Source organism: Pleurodeles waltl, chromosome 2_1 (genome assembly GCF_031143425.1).
Source record: "Pleurodeles waltl isolate 20211129_DDA chromosome 2_1, aPleWal1.hap1.20221129, whole genome shotgun sequence".
Lineage (NCBI taxonomy): Eukaryota > Metazoa > Chordata > Amphibia > Caudata > Salamandridae > Pleurodeles > Pleurodeles waltl.
In genome coordinates, this window is record NC_090438.1 from 261,008,448 (window position 1) to 261,029,287 (window position 20,840).

Genomic DNA, 20,840 nt, shown 5'->3' on the forward strand with positions numbered 1-20,840 from the left:
ACAGACTAGAGTGAGAATAGTTATTTTCACCCCTCTGAATTTCAACACTTTCCCTACTATAGCTTAGAATGGAGTGGAATAGTAAATTCAATCCCTCCAATGTCCAACACGTTCTCTACTGTTGCACAGACTGGAGAGGGAATAGTAAACTTAACACCTCCAAAGTCTAATTTTTTCCATACTATTGCACGGACTAAAGTGGGAACATTAATTCCACTTTGAAGGCCAAAACTTTCCATACATTTGCACACATTGAAGGAGTAATGTTAATCTTACCCCTACGAAGTCCAATGCTTTCCCTACTATTGCTTATTCTGGAGTGAAAATAATAAAACTATCCCTTCTATAGTCAAACACTTTCTGTCCTGTTGCATAGACTGGCATTGGAGTAGGAAATCTTACCTCTCTCAAGACTAACGCTTTCCCTACTATTGTTTAGAATGGAATGTGATAGTTAATTGAATAGTTCCAAAGTCCAACAATTTCCCTACTGTTGCAGAGAATTGAGGAGAAGTAGAAATCTTTATAATCCAAAGTGTAACACTTTCCCTACTGTTTGAAATGGGGCCTCTAGTTGGCAGAGGTATACACCCTTGTCCAAGTAGGGACACAGTCCTAGTCAGAGTAAGTCATACACAATCCAAATTATCCTGTGCCCACCCTCTGGTAGCTTGGCACTGAGCAGTCAGGCTTAACTTAGAAGACAATGTGTAAAGTATTTGTGCAATAAACATACAGTAACACAGTGAAAACACCACAAAAATACACCACACAGGTTTAGAAAAATATGGGATATTTATCTGATTACAATAAGGTCAAAACAATAAGGATTCAAAAGGCACAAGTTGAGATATTACTTTTGCAAGTTTACAAGAGTCTTAAATCCTCAAAATCAACAGTTGTCGTTTTATAATGTATGCTATTTTTAGGGTGCCTTGTAAGTGACCGATTCACTTGCATCTACAGCATGGTTTAGTATTCTGCTGCCTTTTAGTGTTGTTTAGCGTTTTATTAATGCAGGTTATTTATTGTTTTATAGAGCAACAATTATTGTGATTTAATCCACTTTTGACACATTGTCCTGAGGATGGTCTCATGGACGGTTTGAGCCTTGAGGGGACCAAAACATCGACCTTATACTCTCTGTGACACAATTCTTCATATGAGCTGCTGGAGTCCCTAAGAAGTGATTTTCTGATTGCTTGAAGGACTGCATATAGGACTCAAACCTTTTGTGGTTGGAGAGTCAGGAGGGTTGGTGGTCTCCTTCTGTCCCTTGAATTTAAAGTGATTTTGGACAACAGGGGTCACCAGTACATTTGTATAAAAACATAAAAATATCTTGTTGCTTTTCTATATTGATGTATATATTATTAGAGAATATATAAAAATTCTTCATTTTCCCAGAAACAAATTACACTCTGTTTGGAGATTTATTAATTTATCGATTTAATCTATGGTTAATTACAACATTAATAGTATTTATATCACTAAAATATTTGTATGCAAATGATTCCCCCCATGAACATTGTGTGCTTTACAGTTTAGATTACCCAGTTCTGTGGGGAATATTGGGTTACCCTGTTTATTTGTAACACTTTCTAAAAGTGGCATTTCTAAAAAAGTTATATAAAATCCAACCTCACCAATAAGCAGGATTTTGTATTACCATTCTGGCCATACTAAATATGACCTGGTTACCCCTTTCTGATCAGAATTTACCACTCAAGCAGTATATGATGGTAGTCCTAATGCTATCTTATGAAAGGAGCAGGCCTCACAGTAGTGGATAACGAATGTAGGAATTTCCCACTACCAGGACATATAAAACACACATTTACATGTCCTGACTTTTACCTACATAGCACCCTGCCCTACGGGTTACCTAGGGTCTACCTTAGGGGTGATTTATATGTGGAAAAAGGGGAGTTTAGGGCTCAAAAAGTTCCTTTACATGCCAAGTTGAAGTGGCAGTGAAACTGCACCCACAGGCCTTGCAACAGCAGGCCTGAGACATGGTTAAAGAGTCACTTATGTCGGTGGCACAACCAGTGCTGCAGGCCCACTAGTAGCATTCAATCTACAGGCCCTGTGCATATGTAGTGCACTTTACTAGGGACTTAAAAGTAAATCAAATATGCCAATTGGGGATGAACCAATGTTACCATGTTTAAAGGAAAGAGTGTATGCACTTTAGCATGGGTTAGCAGTGGTAAAGTGTCCAGAGTCCAAAAGCCAGCAAAAATTAGGTCAGAAAAAGAAGAGGAGGAAGGTAAAAAGTTTTGGGGTGACCCTTCAGAGAGCCATTTACAACATATCATGCTTACACCCTAAAGCCAGGGTAGGCTAATCAATACTTTGATGGACTTCCCTGCTTAGGACGATAGAACATGGTCAATGGCCCACTAATGAAGGGGCACTTGCCAGTTCTATGCCTTTCTGAACTCATTGAGGCTCCTCTGTCTATACTCTCTGGGGCCACTGCGGTGACCCATGGGGAACCCGTCTCCTCATCTGGGGACCCTAACCTTAATTTTCTCACAGATGCATCCCAGTAGGCAGACATTATCACCATGGCCGACAACGTGATTTGATCCGTTCCACTCCATGGGTCAGACTTCTATCCCCAACCAGGGGGAAACTCTGTCCACAAGGACAGCAACCAACAGAGGCTAATGACAGCTGTCAATGTCAAAAGTCAGGCCCAGGGCCATCCACTGCTAGGTGGAGGCCTTGAGTGGGGCTATTGGGTAAGCTTTTCCTCCAGCCTTGGGGCTGGCAGGGAGTTCCCAATGGGCTCCTGAGATTTCCTCGACCTATAAGGTATTTCAGAATGGGGGCAGTAGCCCCAGGGGTTTTGCACCCTACTTCCACTCTACCTCCCTCTAGTTCAGGGGCGGAATCCTGACACTGGTCTATCAACCCAGGGTCTGTACCCTAAGGCTGAACAGGGGACAGAGGTGAGTCCTCCTTCACCTTGCCTCTATATCTGGGCTCCCATACTCTCCTCTCGGGAGTGGTATTGCCAGACAACTGAACTGTCAGGGTGCCCTCATGGGTCACCTATCTCAAGTCTTCTGCCACCAGGTGGATCTGATTCCTCAGAATGCAGTCAATGGGCATCTGGGGACTAACTATGACCCTTTTCTGGGACAACTCCCCACTCCAGGGACACAAGGGCCATAGGGTATAAAAAATCCTCCCCATGGGCTGGAGTCACCCTACACACCTGGCCAGTGGACTGCTCTGGGGAAACTAGTCTCTCCACCATCCTGGTATGACTAGCCCTGGTGTCCCTCAGAGCAGTGACTGAGACCCCATTCAATCTCACCTGGTGAAAGTGATGACTCCCACCCTCGGGGATCAGCAGCTCACCCTCTGAGACTTTCTCCCAACTGAGGAAGACTAGGGCATGGTCTATGACCTGCCTCTGGGGACTACTTTACCCTAAGGCCACATTGGCGACCCCTATAGAGGTCCCACTGGTGGGTGTTTTATTTGGACAGTCCCCCTGCTTGTGTCCTAGCTGGAAGCACTCAAAGCAGAGGGGTTGGAATCTGGGTGCCATGGGCCACTGCCAACCAGAACCACCACCCTGTTTCTCAGATGGGGCATGGCAACCCTTTCCTCTGCACTTACTCTGGGACTTGTCTGGATCATCTTTAATGTCTCCCTCACTTTGCTGGGGGGAATCCAAACCAGTTCTCTTGGGGTCACTCCCAGATACCTTTTTGGAAAACTCTGGTGCTAGCTCAAAGGTCTGCCTCCTCAGCAAGCTTTCTGTGAGCAGTCAGCTTACTCTCAATCAGGTGCTGGCACAACTCTGTAAAGCAAATACTAAGCATATGCTCTCTCAGGATCAAATTATAAAGCCATATAATAATTTACTTTACTGCCCCATACCAATCCATTCATTGCCTTGCTAGAGGAATCATACAAGTCTACCCAAGTTTGGTTGGAGAGTTTCGTACTGTCCCTGAATTTCTTGTAATACTTTTCAGGGGTCAGTCCAAACTTGGCAATTAAAATGACTTTCATGAGCGGATACGTGTTCTGGTCGTTAACTTCTAAAGTGAGAAGTGTTTCCCTCTCAAGTATTGGCAAGTGTTTCCACAAGCCCACCCCCCATTTATTTTCAGGAACCCCATGAGCCCTTAGTGCAACTTCATAATCAGTAAACTACTTGTCAATGTCATCTCCCACCGCATAACTTGGCATCACATCTTTGGGTATACAAACCTTTTTGTCTCAAGGAGGTCCTGTGTGTTTGCTGTCACCATCACTGCTGGACTCAGACTGCCTCGCCTTGAGCTCCAACTCTTTCAGACCCAGTTCATGAGCCAGAAGTAGTTTCTTTTCAGCCAAAGGCCCTTCAGCCTCAGCTTGTTTGGCTTCTCTCTCAGCTGCAGCCTCTACTTGTTTGGTTTCTCTCTCAGCTGTGGCTTTCCTCTCCTCTGCCTTCATGTTTAATCTGTCCAACTGTAGCCTGAACTCTCTCTCTGCCCTCCTTTCCTTTGTGATCAGGCCGTGACTTGAGACACTGCTCTCTGGTTTAGCAGGGGGCACAAATCCAGTGGTGTCATGCCCCACTACTGTTGGCAAATCATCTGGAGAGATATCTTCTTGCTCTCCGAACTTAAGAGAATGTTGAGTTCTTGTTCTCCGAACTCAACATTCTCTTGTGAGCGGGCTTCTGCCAAGGCCCTCAGCGCCTTTCAGTACTCCTCCTTCTTGGAGGCACCCAAGGTAGGTACTCCCATCCCCTTGCAGAACCCTTTCAGCAGGCTGACAGTGTATCCCTCCAACTTAGCTAGGTCAAACTATCCAGCTTCTCCTTGAGACCCAGCAAGAAACATGTTGTATAGGATTAGATTAAATCTCAAGATGGAAAAATTGCAGCCAAAAGAGATCAACTCAAATGGATCTTTAACTGTGGGTATGTAGTGTACACATAGCTATTGTTATGTCACTACACAAACACAAGTTCTAGCTCACCGCTGATCACCAGTGTTAGAAATGAGGGCTCTAGTTGGCAGACGTATTCATCCTTGTCCAAGTAGGGTCCACAATCCTAGTCAGAGTAAGTCACATACAATCCAAATTATCCTGTGCCCACCCTCAGGTAGCTTGGCATTGAGCAGTCAGGCTTAACTTAGAAGGCAATGTGTAAAGTATTTGTGCAAAAAATCATACAGTAACACAGTGAAAATACCACAAAAATACACCACACAGGTTTTGAAAAATATAGGATATTTATCTGGTTAAAATAAGGTAAAAAACAATAAAGATTCAATATGCACAGTTTGATATCACTGTTGCAGGTTTAAAAAGAGTCCTAAATCTTAAAAATCAACAGTTGTCTCTTGATTACACACAGTACCTGCTTTGCATAAAAAAGAACACACACACAGACCGCAGAGGAGGAGATGCGTGGAAAAATATGGCTGTGCGTCCAATTTTCCTCCGCGGCACAGACACTGTTTTGTTTCTTTCCACGGTGCAAGAGGCTTGCTTTGTTTTTCAGCATGCAATATTGGTTCCTCACTGCGATGTAAGGATGTTTTGACACATAGGAACTATGATCGCCAATCCTGGGCATGCTGGAAAGAGTCACAGGCGTTGTGTCGATCCAGTAGGGTGATGCATTGAAGTTTCTTTTTTGCACTGCAGGCACTGTGTCGATTTTCCACTCAGGGAATCAGTGCATCGTTCTGGTTCGGCTATGAGTCAATCTAGTAGGGCTGTGCGTCGAATTTTCGATTGCAAGGCAGGGGCTGTGCCGAATCTTCATTTGGGAAATCGGACTGCGTTATTCCGGTTCTGCTGTGTGTCGATTTATCGGGTGCAAGAAGTCTGTGCGTCATTTCCGGGAGGCTGTGCATCGATTTTCGGTGCACAAGGAGTTTCCTGATGGAAAGAAGTCTTTTTGGCCCTGAGACTTCAGAAAACAGGAGGCAAGCTCAATCCAAACCCTTGGAGAGCACTTCTCAGCAATGTTAGAGGGCAGCAGGCCAGCAGGGCAACTGCAGGGCAGCAGTCCTTCTCAGCAAAGCAGTCCAGATGAGTCCTTTGGGCAGCCAGCCAGTTCCTCTTGACAGGTTGCAGGTTCAGTACAGAAGTGTCTGAGACCCAGTTACCTAAAATTCTTTTGATGTGGGAGGGTATATAAAAGAGTGGTTTTGAAGTGCAAAAGTTCCCAAGTTCACCTGTCGGGGGGGCAGTAGGGGGTTTGGCAGTCCATTGTGTGAGGGAAGGCCGCTAACCTTTGAAATGTAAGTTTCAGGCCCTCTACCCTCCCAGCCCAGGAAGACCCATTCAGTATGCAGAGGAGTACAGGTGTGACTGAATGTCCTGTGTTTGTGGTTGTCTGGGTGAAATGCACAAGGGAGCTGTCAACCAGCCCATCCCAGACATTGATTGTAGACAGACTGTAAGGAACAGATGGTTTTGCAGTTTCTAAAAGTGGCATTTTTAAAATAGTTATATAAAATCCAACCTCACCCATAAGCAGTATCTTCTATTACCATTCTGGCCATACTAAATATGACCTGGTTACCCCTTTTTGATCGGAATCTACCACTCAAACACTATATAAGGGTAGTACTAATACTATCCTATGAAAGGAGAAGAATTTTCCACTACCAGGACATAAAAACACACACATGTACATTTCCTGCCTTTTACCTGCATTGCACCCTGCCATATGGGTTACCTAGGGCCTACATTAGTGGTGACTTATCTGTGGAAAAAGAGTGTTTAGGGCTCAGCAAGTACTTTTAAAAGGCAATTCGAAGTGGCAGTGAAACTGCTCACACAGTCCTTGCAACGGCAGGCCAGAGACATAGTTAAAGAGTTATTTATGTTGGTGGCACAACCAGTGCCTTAGGCCCACTACTATCCTTCAATTTACAGACCCTGGGCACATGTGATGCACTTTACTGGGGACTAACAAGTAAATCAAATAGTCCAATTGGGAATGAATAAATGTTACCGTGCTTTTAGGTAGAGAGCACGTGCACTTTAGCACTGGTTAGCAGTGGTGAATTGTCCAGAGGCCTAAAGCCAGCAAAAATGAGGACAGCAAAAGAAGAGGAGGAAGGTAAAAAGTTTTGGGGTGATCCTTCAGAGAGGCTATTTCCAACATCTACTGTTGCACAGACTAGAGAGGGAACAGTAAATCTTATGCATCTGAATTTCAACACTGCTATTACTTAGAACGGAGTGGGGTAGTAAAATACACCCGTCCAAAGTGCAACACTTTCCATACTGTTGCACAGACCGGAGGGGAAGTAGTACATTTTACCCCTCCAAAGTCCAATTCTTTCCATGCTTTTGCAAAGACTAAAGTGGGAATTGTAAAACCACTCAGAACTCCAAAATGTTCTCTACAGTTGCACAGATTGATGAAGGAATGATAACTCTTACACCTCCGAAGTCCAATGCGTTCCTTACTGTTGCACAGACTGGAGTGGAAATAGTAAATCTTACCACTGTGAATTACAACACTTTTCCTACAGTTACACAGACTGGAGTCAGAAAAGTAAATTTAACTCCACCAAAGTCCACTTTCCCTACTATTGCTTAGAATGGAGTGGGGATAGTAAATTGTACCTCCTCAAAGGTCAACACTTTCCCTACTCTTACACAGACCTGAGGGGGAATAGTAAATCCTACCCCTCCAAAGTTTACATTTTCCTTACTGTTGCCCAAAGCAAGGGTGGAATAGCAAATTTTACCCTTTCGAAGTTCAACACTTTTTCTATCGTTGTCCAGATTGGAGTAGAAATAGTGAGGGCCTGATGCATACTTTTTCAGCACCGCATTTGCGTAATTTTTTGTTGCAAAACCGGTACAAACTTACAAAATTCAATTATATTTTGTACGTTTGTGCCGCTTATGGGTCAAAAAATTAGGCAAATGCAGTGCTAAAAAAGTATAAATCAGGCCCTAAGTCTGACCCCTCCGAAGTCCACTGCTTTCCCTACTGTTGCAAAGGCTGGAGTAGAAATAGTAAATATTATCCCTCCAAATTTCAACACTTTTCCTATAGTTGCACAGACTGGAGTTGGAAAAGTAAATGTAAACCCTTCAGAAGTACAATGCTTCCCCTACGATTGCTTAGAATGGAGTGGGGCAAGTAAGTTGAACCCCTCCAAACTCCAACATTTTCTTCACTGTTCCAGCAGAGATTGAAGGGGGAATAGTAAATCCTACCCCTCCAAAGTCCAATTCTTTCCCTACTGTTGCAAGGAGTGGAGTAGGAATACTGAATCTTATCTACTGTTGCACACACTGGAGCAGGAATAGTAAAACTTACCACTTTGACGTTCAACACTTTCTCTATCAAAGCACAGACTGGAGTGAAAATACAAAATGTAGACCCTCCCAAAGCAAATGCTTTCCCTACTGTTGCACAGACCAGAGTGGGAATAGCACATTTATCCTCTCTGACATCCTCTACTTTCCCTACTGTTCCACACACTGCATTGGGAATACTAAACATAACCTTTCCGAAGTGCAATGCTTTCCCTACTATTCTTAGAATGGAGAGGTATTAGTATAATTAACCCCTCTAAAATCCAACACTTTCCTTTCTGTTGCACATGCTGGAGTTAGAATAGTAAATCTTACCCCTCTGAAGTCTAATACTTTTCCAACTGTTGCACAGACTGTAGTGCGAATACTAAACGTAACCCCTTTGAAGTCCAAAGCTTTTCCTACTATTGTTTAGAATGGAGTGGGATAGTAAACCGAACCCCTCTAAAGTCCAACACTTTCAATACTGTTGCACAGACTGGAGGGGAAGTAGTAAATCTTACCCCTTGTAAGTCAATTTCTTTCCAAAGTCTAATGATTTCGCCACTACTGTACAGACTGTAGTGGAGATACTAAGAGGGTCATTATGAACACGGCGGGAAACACAGTGGTGACGGTGAACAGAAGACCGCCATTGTCGGTGAACAGAAACCTGCCATAAAAAAATGCAAAAATCTGAATCCTCCCAAAAAATCCCAGCTACCATTCACTGCCAGGACCTTGTCAGTGGAAATGCAGGACCTCCCACCCGCCACCGCCAAGTACACAAACTTCCCATCCTCCAAATAATGATACACAAATCACCACAGCGGTCAGTGGAAGCCGAACGACCATTGGTGGTACAGACCGCCACGGCCATCAAGTGGACCCAACAGTAAGTAATGTGCACATTGGCAAGTCTGAAACCCACACACCTGACACACATACACAACATTATAAAACACTCACAGACATACCCCACAATCCTTTGCAATGACATTAGGACAACTGATACAGAGAACCCCAGTGGGAGGGCATCAGTGGCCTAGAGGGGAGGCCACAGGATGGATCCTGCAGCCCAGGACGTGATCACTGAGGTCCTGGGAGCGTACCACCATATCCAGGACAGATTGGCCCAGATATTTTCCACCCTGGAGCAGAGTCAAAGGATGCGGGAAGCACACCACCAAGAGGCCATGGGGCTGTGGAAACTGCACAATGCCACCATGGGCACCATAGCAGGTGCACTGCTGCACCTTGTCCCAACACAGCCTGAGACCCCCACAGACCAGGAAGCCCTAGCTACAGGCCAAGATACAGACAGGGCAACAACTTCAGCAGCAGCAACTGGACATGTGCCACCATCTCAGGACACACAGGAGACCTGCATCTCAACCTGTACAGGCCAACACCAAGCACCAAAACGGTCCCTCAGGCTCAGATATGGGACAGGAACACCAGCCAAGACCAAGGCCCCTTCAAAGAAGTGACTCTGGCAAGAACTGTCCTCCAAATGTGCCACTGAACCAACTTCCACACCATGTAAAAACAACCCTACTCTTGAACAGACTGCTGGGGAAATGTAAATCCTATGCCTTCAAAGTTCAACACTTCCCCCACTGTTGCACAGACTGGAGTAGAAATACTATATGTAACCCCTACAAAGTCAAATGCTTTCCGTACTGTTGTACAGACTGGAGTGGGAGTGGTAGAGTAGTATATGTATGCAATCCAAAGTCAAACGCTTTCCCTACAGTTGTACAGACTGCAGTTGGAATAATACATTTTGCCTTATAAAGTTTAATGCTTTCCCTACTGTTACTTAGAATCGACTAGGAATAGTAAAAATAATCCCTATGAAGACCAAAACTTTTCCTTCTGTTTCACAGACTTGTGTTTGAATAGTAAATCTTACCCCTCTGAAGTCCAAAGCTTTTCCTACTGTTGCACAGACTGAAGTGGTAATAGGAACTAGAACCCCTCTTAAGTCCAAAGCTAACCCTGCTAATGCTTAGAATGGAGTGGGGTAATAGATGGAACCTCTTTTAAGTCCAACACTTTCCCTGCTGTTGCACAGAATGGAGGGGAGATAGTAAATCTTCCCGCTCAAATAACTAATGCTTTTCCTACTTTTGCAAAGATTAGAGTGGAAACTGTAAATTTTACTCCTCTGAATTTCAAAGCTTTAACTGCTATTGCTTAGAATGGAGTGGGATAAGAACCACTACAAAGTCCCTCTCCCTACCGTTGCACAGATTGGCACTGCAATACTAAACGTAACCCCTCTAAAGTCCAAAGCTTTCCCTACTGCTGCACAGACTAGACAGGAAATTGTACATCTTACCCCTCTGAACAACTTTCCCTACAATTGCACAGACTGGAGTCAGAAAAGTAAATGTAACCTCTCTAAAATTCAACCCTTTCCCAAATATTGCTTAGAATGGAGTGGGAATAGTAAATTGAATCCCTTCAAAGTCGAAAACTTTCCACACTATTGCACTTACTGGAGGTGAAAGTGTAAATCTTACACCTTCAAAGACCAATGCTTTCCCTACTGCTGCATAGAGTGGAATAGATTTGGTAAATCTTACCCCTTCAATGACCAACACTTTTCCTACTGTTGCGTAGACTGGCATTGAAATAGTAAATCTAATCACTCTGAAGTCCAGTGTTTTTCATTCTGTTGTGCAAACAGAAGTGGAGTGGGAAAGGTAAATGTAACCCCTCTGAAGTCCAGCACTTTCACTACTATTGCTTAGAACGGAGTGGGATCGTCCAATCCTCCAAGTCCAATACTTTTCCTACTGTTGCACAGACTGGGGGGGAAGTAGTATCTTATCCCTACAAAGTATGACACTTTCCTTACTATTGACCAGCCTAGAGTGGGAATAGTAAATCTTACCCCTCTGAATGTCAGTGCTTTCCCTACTACTGCTTAGAATGGAGTGGTATAGTAAATTGAACCTCTCCAAAGTCCATCACTTTCCCTACTGTTACACCAATTAGAGTGGAAGTAGTAACTCTCACCCCTCCAAAGTCTAACACTTTCCCGAGTATTGCACAAACCGGAGTGGCAATAGCAAATATAACCCCTTTGAAGACCAATTCTTTCTTTGTTATTGCACAGACTAAAGTGGGAATAGTAAAACCAGTCCGAAGTCCAAAACGTTCCCTACAGTTGCAATGATTGGTGTAGAAGAGTAAACCTTGCCCCTCAGAAATCCAATTGTTTTTCTTCTGTTGGATGGACTGGAGTGGAAATAGCAAATCTTACCCTTCCGAATTACAACACTTTTCCTATAGTTGCATAGATTGGAGTTGGAAAAGTAAATGTAAACCCTACAAAGTACAACCCTTTCCCTATTGTTCCTTAGAATGGTTTGGGGATAGTAAATTGGACCCCTCCAAAGTCCAATACTTTCCCTACGTTTGCACAGACTGTAGTGGGAATAGTAAACTTAACCTCTCTGAAGTCTAATTCTTTCCCTACTATTGCACAGACTAAAGTGGGAATAGTAAAACAACTCTGAAGTCCAAAACGTTCCTTACAGTTTCAAACATTGAATTAGGAATAGTAATTCTTGCCCCTCCAAAGTCCAGTGCTTTCCCTACTGTTGAAAAGACTGAATTGGAAATAGTCAATCTTATCACTCAGAATTACAATACTTTTCTATAGTTGCATAGACTGGAGTCAGAAAAGTAAAAGTAACCCCTCCAAAGTACAATGCTTTCCCTACTATTGCTTAAAATGGGGTAGGGATAGTAAATTGGACCCATCCAATGTCTAACACTTCCCCTACTTTTGCACAGACTGCTGAGGCAATGTATATCCTATCCCTCCAAAGTTCAAAACTTTCCCTATCCCTGGAGTGGAAATACTAAATGTGAACTCTCCCAAGTCAAATACTCTCCCTACTTTTGCACAAAATGAAGTTGGAATAGTACATTTATTCCCTTCGAAGTCCAGCATTTACATTAATGTTGCACAGACTGGAGTAAGAATAGTAAATTTAACCCCTTGAAGGTCGGATGCTTCCTATTGTTGCGCTGTTTGAAGTGGGAATAATATTTGTAACTCCTCTGAAGTCCTACACTTTCTCTACTTTCATAAGCTGGAGTAAGAACACTGAAACTCGCCCCTCCAAAGTCCAATGCTTTCCCTACTTATGCAGACTGGAGTGGGAATAATGAATTGAACCCCTTCAAAGTCTAATGCTTTTCCTACTGTTGCGCTGTTTGTACTGGAAATGATACAATTAACCCCCCTGAAGTCTTACACATTCTCTACTGCCGTATAAACTGGAGGGGGCATACTATTATTCCCAGTCTCCAATACATTTCCCAATATTGGTTAAATATGTCTTTTATTAATATTTTTTCATAATGTATATTTCATAATATATGTTTATATGATTAATAAGTGTGTGTTTGCAAATTGTTATAATATTTTTGTAAGTATAATGTGCCATCATAGTAGTAAATTAGATGTATTATGCAAAACAAATAATGTAATATATACATATTTTTTATAATTGTGTTACGCTATATATATGTGTATATACATAAACATACATATGTACATACATACATATATACTTGAACACATGTTTGTGTTAAAGTATATATTTATATATAGTACTAAATGTTAGTGAGATATAGAAATTTAACATTATAATAATGGTAAGTATTAAAACATTTTAGATTTACTACCTTAAACTATATATTTAAAAAGAAACAATATTTTGTGTATCTTTTTATTGATATTGTTGTTAAAATTATATTTTATCCGATATTTTTTGTACTTACCATTATAAGTATGGGGAAATAATATTTTTGTGAACAACATTTTTGACACAATATTTGTGTTGCCTGTTATTGTTAATTTGAATATTGTGTCAGTGATCCAATGTCACCTTGAAATCAGACATCTGATGTAGGAAGGTGAGGAAGACGCCAGTGTTTCTATCTCATTAACTGTGCTGCAAACCCTCTTTATTGGTTGTTGTGACTAATGTACTAATGCAGCACTAAATGCCAATCCAGAGGAAGTCAAAAATAAACCTGCCTCATTAATAATTATGAGGCAGGAGGGCTTTTTGCAGCTCCCTGTAAATAGCTGTGAATTCAAAGAAAGAGGCTGACGAGGGACAAGAGACATTAATTCCAGCATTTGTATTAACTGAGTGCCAGTACTTTTTAAAGCCCTCCCTTTCCCTGGACCTTGTGATGTTGGGCAGAGCCATTTGAGAGGGGTATGCTAGCCTCTCATGGCTGGTCAGATCACTGTGTTTTGGACACGGTTTATTATGTTCCCTGACATAAGGGGACGAGGTCTGCCACAGGTCAGAATCCCACTAAACCCTGTGAGCGCTTGTCTTTATTTCTGCCATACATTGCGACGTGCATTAATGGGCCTGAGCCAGCTACTCAACAAACTGGTGACGAGAGCTGGTCATGAACTTCATTGACGATATCTGATGCGAGCGCATCTTACTTGAAGGCACGTCGCCTCCTGGCCCTCCTTCGGTTGCTCCAGTGCTCACCCTCCAGGGGGCATTAGTGGTCCCTGCTGTCGCCGCCTCAGCATTGGCACACCTGCCAGATCTACATGATCTGCTCTGGCTTGTGCTGGTGAGTGTGTGCTGGACAAGGCCCCGTCTACTGTGCATCCTGGTGCGCGTCTCCCTGGAGGGGGGTGTCGCATTTGATCTCACATGCTCGACTGCCCCTGCCCCATGACATTATGTGTGAAAGCAGCTCCCAGAAAAAAAAAAAAACACACAGCAAGACACCGCATGGTGCATCGCACGTCTCCCAGGAGGGAGTGTGGAGTAAGGAGGGCTGTGAGGTGTGGGGGCCCGCAAAAATAAAAAGACTGGGTTGTTTGCACAAGGAAAGGTGGAGACAGAAAGCACATGGCGGCAATGAGCCAGGCATCAAAAGAAAAAGGCTACATACAGGATAATGACTCTCCTATGTGACTACAGTATCACTCCAGCAAGCCAATTACTATAATTGCAGGTGTACGCATAATCCCTCAATGCACACTACAGTGGATCACCACCACTGTCCCTGGCTCCCTGAAAAGGACGGTAGACTGGTGAGCAGTGTCCTTAAAGGAAAAAAGAGAGAGTCACACAAGCACATTTCAGCACCCGGAAGGGATTCTTAACTTGCCGTCCATACCCACTCTAGAACCATTTGTCACTGAGGGTTCTAGAGTGGGTATGGACGCCATTTACCAAGCAATACTTACATGTGATAAATTGCAGTCAAAGTAATGATTTGCTTTACTACTCAAGGAAGAGTCATGCACATGCAGATTGCTCAGCAATTCTTTCTTTCTCCTAGGAATTCTTGGCTATTTCCCCTCACAAGGTGGTGTTCTTAATTACACTTTCCATTTTAAATAATTGCACTGAACTAACTGGGCACTTCTAGGTACGCCTTCTTTCTACAACACATCCAAGAATCTGCATGAAACACACCTTCTAGTCTCATAATAGCTTCTTCACAAACTGAAGCTTTACCATCCATATCTTGCAGCTTTAAAAAAGCCCCAGATCAACTCACCAAAGGAGGTGAAAAACATGTCGTCTCTCTGGCTTTTCTGTCCAAAATGTCTACGATGTCTATTTAAAATGGACATTTACAATTAACTTTGGACCTTATGGCTTTTTGCTCAATTGTCTACAATTTCTATTGGAAATGGACTTTATAAGTAACTCTGAATTCATTGAGTGGGTTTTCAATCTTTTATCACTGTCCTCAAGAACTTGTCCATTCATCCAACACTTTGAGGGTCATTCTGACCCTGGCGGCCGGTGGCCGCCAGGGCCACCGACCACGGGAGCACCGCCAACAGGCTGGCGGTGCTCCAATGAGCATTCTGACCGCGGCGGTTCAGCCGCGGTCAGAAGCGGAAAGTCAGCGGTATCCCGCTGACTTTCCGCTGCTCTTTGGAATCCTCCATGGCTGCGGAGTGCGCTCCGCAGCCATGAGGATTCTGACCCCCCCTACCGCCATCCAGTTCATGGCGGGAAAGCCGCCATGAACAGGATGGCGGTAGGGGGGGTCGCGGGGCCCCTGGGGGCCCCTGCCATGCCCATGCCAATGGCATGGGCACGGCAGGGTCCCCCGTAAGAGGGCCCCGAAAAGTATTTCAGTGTCTGCCTTGCAGACACTGAAATACGCGACGGGTGCCACTGCACCCGTCGCACCTTCCCACTCCGCCGGCTCGATTACGAGCCGGCATCCTCGTGGGAAGGTCGTTTTCCCCTGGGCTGGCGGGCGGTTTTACTGGAACCGCCCGCCAGCCCAGGGGAAAACTCGTAATACCCGCCGCGGTCTTTTGACCGCGGCGCGGTAATTTGGAGGGCGGGATCCTGGCGGGCGGCCTCCGCCGCCCGCCAGGGTCATAATGAGGCCCTTTGTCCTACCAAAACACAGGTCTTCACTTTTAGGCCGCCAACTCCACTGCCCCTGGCAGGGGTATTTACGACAGAGATTGCCCATGGCCAGCATGCCATCAGTGCCAAGGTATATGTCTGGATCAGGCATGCTGATGAATTACAAAACGGCAGAGAAGCTACACCTGGTGTAGTTTGCTTTCAGTGTACACATGGGGACAGTTGATGATCTGGTGTCTGAATTTTCGCAGTTGTTTGAAGGGATTTGGTGACTGAAAGGGAGACTGGTCAACCTGCACATTGATGAGTTCATTCAATCAGTGGCGTTGAAACATCAGTGGATTGCATTTCATCTACACCCCAAAGTGGAGGAAAAGCTGACAAAGTTAGAGCAAGCCCACATCATTGAACGTGTCAAAGGACCGAACCTCGGGGTGTCATCCATCATGATCACTCGGAAGCCTAAACAGCTAGTGAAAGTAAGGACATGTGTCAAAATTAGATTGCCTAATGTAGTAATCCAAAGGGAGCGTCACCTCACCCCAGCGGTGGATGACATTGTGGCGGAGGTCAATGGATCAAGATTCTCAAAAATGGATCTCAAAGCAGGGTACCATTAACTGCTACTGTCTCTGGAATCTCGAGCCATCATTACATTCTGAATGTATGTGGGACTCCTCCGTTGTGAACGTCTTAGCTTCGGCATCTCAATTGCCGCTGAAGTTTTTCAGGACATGATCTGTGGAGTGCTTGCTGGTCTGGTGGGCGTACTCAATGTCAGTGATGACATCCTGGTGCATTCCTGTATCATTGAAGAACATCTGGAAAGGTTGTGAGCCACCTTCACGAGGCTGCATAGCAGTGGTCTGACCCTTCATCATGAGAAGTGTGTATTTCTTTAACCCAAGATTGTTTTTTTTAATACAATTTTTCCAAGAATTGAGGCATGCCAGACCCAGACAAGGTCAGAGACATTCAGGCTACCCCAGCTCAGACATTGGTTACCGGAGTCCAGAGTTTCCTTGGGATGTTCATCTGTTGTGGGAGAGTCATCTAAAATCTCACTTCCCTCACTGCTCCCCTGAGGGAATTGACCAAGGCCAATGCTAGCTGGAAGTGGAGGCCTGCACAGAAAGCTGCTTTCAGTGCTACCAAACAAGCACATCCCTCCAAAGACTCTGAGCTCTCTTTTGATTCAAGTCCAACTGGCCTTGGTGTGGTACTGTCGCAGAAGTGACTGGATGGAGAGTGGGCCCGGTAGCCTAAGCCAGTTGGGCTTTGACAGACACTAAATAGAGATATTCGCATATCGAAAAAGAGGCAATAGCTGTTCAGTGGGGCTGCTGTCATTTTCACTTGTACTTGTTCGGCAATCCTTTTGTAGTTCACATCGATCACAAACCGTTTATCCATCTTTTCAATGGATCTTCATCCAAACCACCTCCCCATATTGAAAAATGGATCCTCCAACTACAAGAATATCCGCTCTCGCTAGTTTACCGGCCTGGAGCCCAGAACCCAACGGACTACTTGTTGAGACATGCTAGACCTGCTACAGCCAGTGAGGAGGAGGATGCAGAGGAAGGAGGAGAGTATATTCGAATGGTAGTGAAACGGTCCTGACCACTGCCCCTCTCATTTGAGGAAATCTGGACAGTAACTCAAGTGGATGAGTGTTGACAGTTGGTCATCGCCACTGTTACAACGGAAAGTGGCACACCCTCACACATCACCTGTCAAGACGAACTGAAGAGGTGAGTCTAATATTATCACCTTTTCACTCCATTCGGCAGGAACTAGCCGTGTCGCCAGATGGAAGCTTACTGCAAGGACATCGTTTGGTGATTCGGTCATTGCTGAAATGAGTGGTAGACCTTGAACATTCATTACATCAGGGGATTTTGAAAACCAAAGCCTGTCTACGATGTAAGATATGGTTCCTCTGCTTAACAAACATGTGGAGCACAATGTGCGGACCTGCCACATTTGCAGGACAGTTGGTCCTGCAGATCCTCCTGCCCCCATTATCAATGAATCCATCCTGTAAGTTCCATGGCATTGTGCCAGCATGGATTTTGGTAGCCTACTAGATTGACAACACATGTTAGTCGTCATTGATGACTTCTCCAAATACCTGGAGGTTGAAATCCTAGATTCCATCACTAGTGCTCAAACAGTACCATGCCTGGAAAGGATCATAGCCACCCATGGTCTCATCAAAGAACTCAGAACAGATAATGGCCCACCATTTTCCAGCCAGGAGTTTGCAAGGTATCTGATCTCGTTGGGAATTCACCATATCAAAATCACTCCTCGCTGGCCACAGGCGAATGGGGAGGCCAAAAGGTTTATGCGCACTCCAAACAAGGTTTTGCGCATTGCTGTGACGAATAGACAGAACATTGAGTTGGCCCTGTATGCTTTTCTTCAGGTGTGTCGGATCACTCCCCATACTACTAGAAAGGTGGCTCCTAGCGTGTTATGCATGAACCATCCTGCAGGTGACACAATAACACACTATGAAAGTCGCTCAGCTTTGAATGATCATGTGGCTGATAATCTAAGGCTGCGTGGGAAGCAGAATGACCACATGTCCCAACAAAGATGGGCTAAGGGCCTAGCCATGCAATTATGAAACTTGGTGTTGGTCAAGGATCGACAGGCTTGGGGGGAAAGTTCCGTCTGCCATTTGAAGCTGTCCTGTGGACTGTGAGTAAGGTAAAACTGACCTGATCACTGTGCAGAAAGGAAATGATTCCCTAACGAGGAATGTATCGTTCTTCAAGCAATATCAATCGTTGTAGTCACCTCTGGGAGAGGATGGTGGTGACTCTTCAGACATCTGTGTGATTCCACAAGGAGAGGGGACACCCGTCCCATCACCAAATGGGAGTACGGATCTGAGTCCGGCTGACTGGCGAGATGAGGTTTCCAATCAGGGGATGATGGATGGAGATTAGTCCGGGGGACATGATGAAGGAGCCAGTTGCAGTCGTGCTCTGTGCCATCCAATGAGAATGCAGTTATCCAAAGGCATCGTATCACCCGATATCACATATTTAAGGCCGAAACCCCAGGCGTCCACCAGACTGAAAGACTTTGTGGAAACATAATCGGCAGAAACAAAAAGCTCCAGTTTGTTTTTGTAAGGTGGTTTTTTGATTCAGGTATGTTTACTTTTCTTATGTCAGGTGAAGGAGGAATGTTATGTTGGGGCGAGCCATTTGAGAGGGGTGTGCTAGCCTCTCATGGCCGGTCGGGTCCCCATGTTTTGGACACGGTTTGGTACGCCCCCTGACGTAAGGGGACAAGATAATGGGTGGATGTGTGAAGTTTGTGCCACATGTCAGAATCCCACTAAACCCCATGAGTGTGTGTCTTAATTTCTGCCATACACTGTGACGTGCATTAATAGGCCTGAGCCAGCAACTCAACAGACCTGTGAGTGCTCCGCCAGTGCTAAATGCCCATTGCCCATATTCACAAAGTAGACGCTTATACCACAACAAGCACAAACTACAGTAACAAGTGGATCCCATCCAATTTTAGGAATCTGTATCTTGTCAATGTCACAAATCAGATTTATTTATCATTGCGAATTGTTAGAACTAAGGGCACATACCTTTCACTAACTTTTCTAACTACCAAAAGGTCTCCCAAAGTGCACTCACAGGGCGGGAAAACATGTTTCTCTCGCAGAACAACATACCTTTTACTTATTGCAACTTCTTGTTCTGCGAAGCCTGTGGTTTTGCGACTCAAGGGTTTGTGGCTGCAAACAGTTACACATACCGGGCTAATATTCTGTAGTATTATTTGTGTAGAATGACCCAACACTATAGAGCAGAACTGACCTGAAATGTGCCTTCGCCACTTAACAACACTTTCATAGATAAATGTGCATAAAACCTTTAAAAAGTAAATATAATTGAAAATATTCAGTCTAGTATAGTAACATCATAATATACAGTAGAATTCCCACAACGTGTTATCTCTCAATAAGCAAAGTAAAACTCCAAAGAAACACACTGTGATATTTAAACTCAAAGTAACTAATTTAAAAGTAGAACTATTACACGTCTTCATTTTAACAATGATACGGCAGAAACAAATGAAAAAAGAGAATAACCATAATTGAGATAAGCTTGATCTGATTTTAAACATCATGTCATTTAAATGAAAACCTTCCTTCCCATCACCTTTGTTGATAAAACATTTCACCATAAGCTGACATATAAAAAATAAAATGCACAAACCTTCACTTTCAGCAGTTAAAATATATTCCAAGAGTAAAACGGCGAGGATAGTTGCAATTTTTGCCATGTTTTTTCACTGAAGCTTTTTCTTCGTGGTAATATACAAAAACATCTGTAGAGGATCGATAGTTCCAAAGTGCAAGCAACGACCTATTTACTTTGGACTGCGTGTGAGGGTTTTGGATATGCTGCAACCGTTTAAAGAGGCCGAACTACTCATAATCAGGCTCCTAATAGTTTTCACTAAAAGAAATTTGTAAGAGCATTGTATATACGTCCATTACCGTTAGTCAGCTTATATTTGACCATATACACTTAATTGTAATGGCCATGTTGTAATACAGTGAATTGTAATGAGTAAATGAAAATTCTAACACCAACAATTAATGCAAATGTATATTTTATGAAAATTAGACAATATGCGCAACATGAAAAAAAACAAAATGCCACTTAGTGCTAGATCTACTAATAGACAGGTCGCATAAGGTGGTTGCAAATTTCGACTGACGTCAGTGGTATAAGGTAACTGGAAGCTCCTTCCTACTGCACTGAACATGGAAGGGGGGAGTCTCCAGACTCACACAGGCCAAGTACTGTGCTGAGAGGGTCCCCTTGAGCCCCCCCCCCTCCCCCATTGCAGGTGGTGTGGGAGACTTTTGTCAGGACCTTTCTCTGATTTTGCACATTTTGCAATACAACCGAAATACTGATAGGTCACATCACAAAATGTCCAGTTGCAATGGTCACAGACGTCCCTTAATGAATATTGATTAGGCAGGCTGCTATTGCCGACATCAGTGACTTGCTTCAAACATAGGGTTCATAGGTTACACAGAACACCAGACCATCATCCCTCTGTTTGCATTTCCAAACCGATTTT

The 20,840-nt window shown here is 44.0% G+C and overlaps 1 protein-coding gene across 1 annotated transcript in view; it reads right to left on the reverse strand.

Moving 5' to 3' along the window:
• Window positions 1-20,060, reverse strand: part of F9 (coagulation factor IX) — a 427,131-nt gene extending 407,071 nt beyond the window's left edge. The window contains exon 1 of the mRNA XM_069205987.1: window positions 19,961-20,060. Coding sequence (XP_069062088.1) covers window positions 19,961-20,027 — 67 coding nt within the window. The 5' untranslated portion in view covers window positions 20,028-20,060. The remainder of the gene's footprint in view (window positions 1-19,960) is intronic.
• Between the last annotated feature and the right edge of the window lie 780 nt (window positions 20,061-20,840).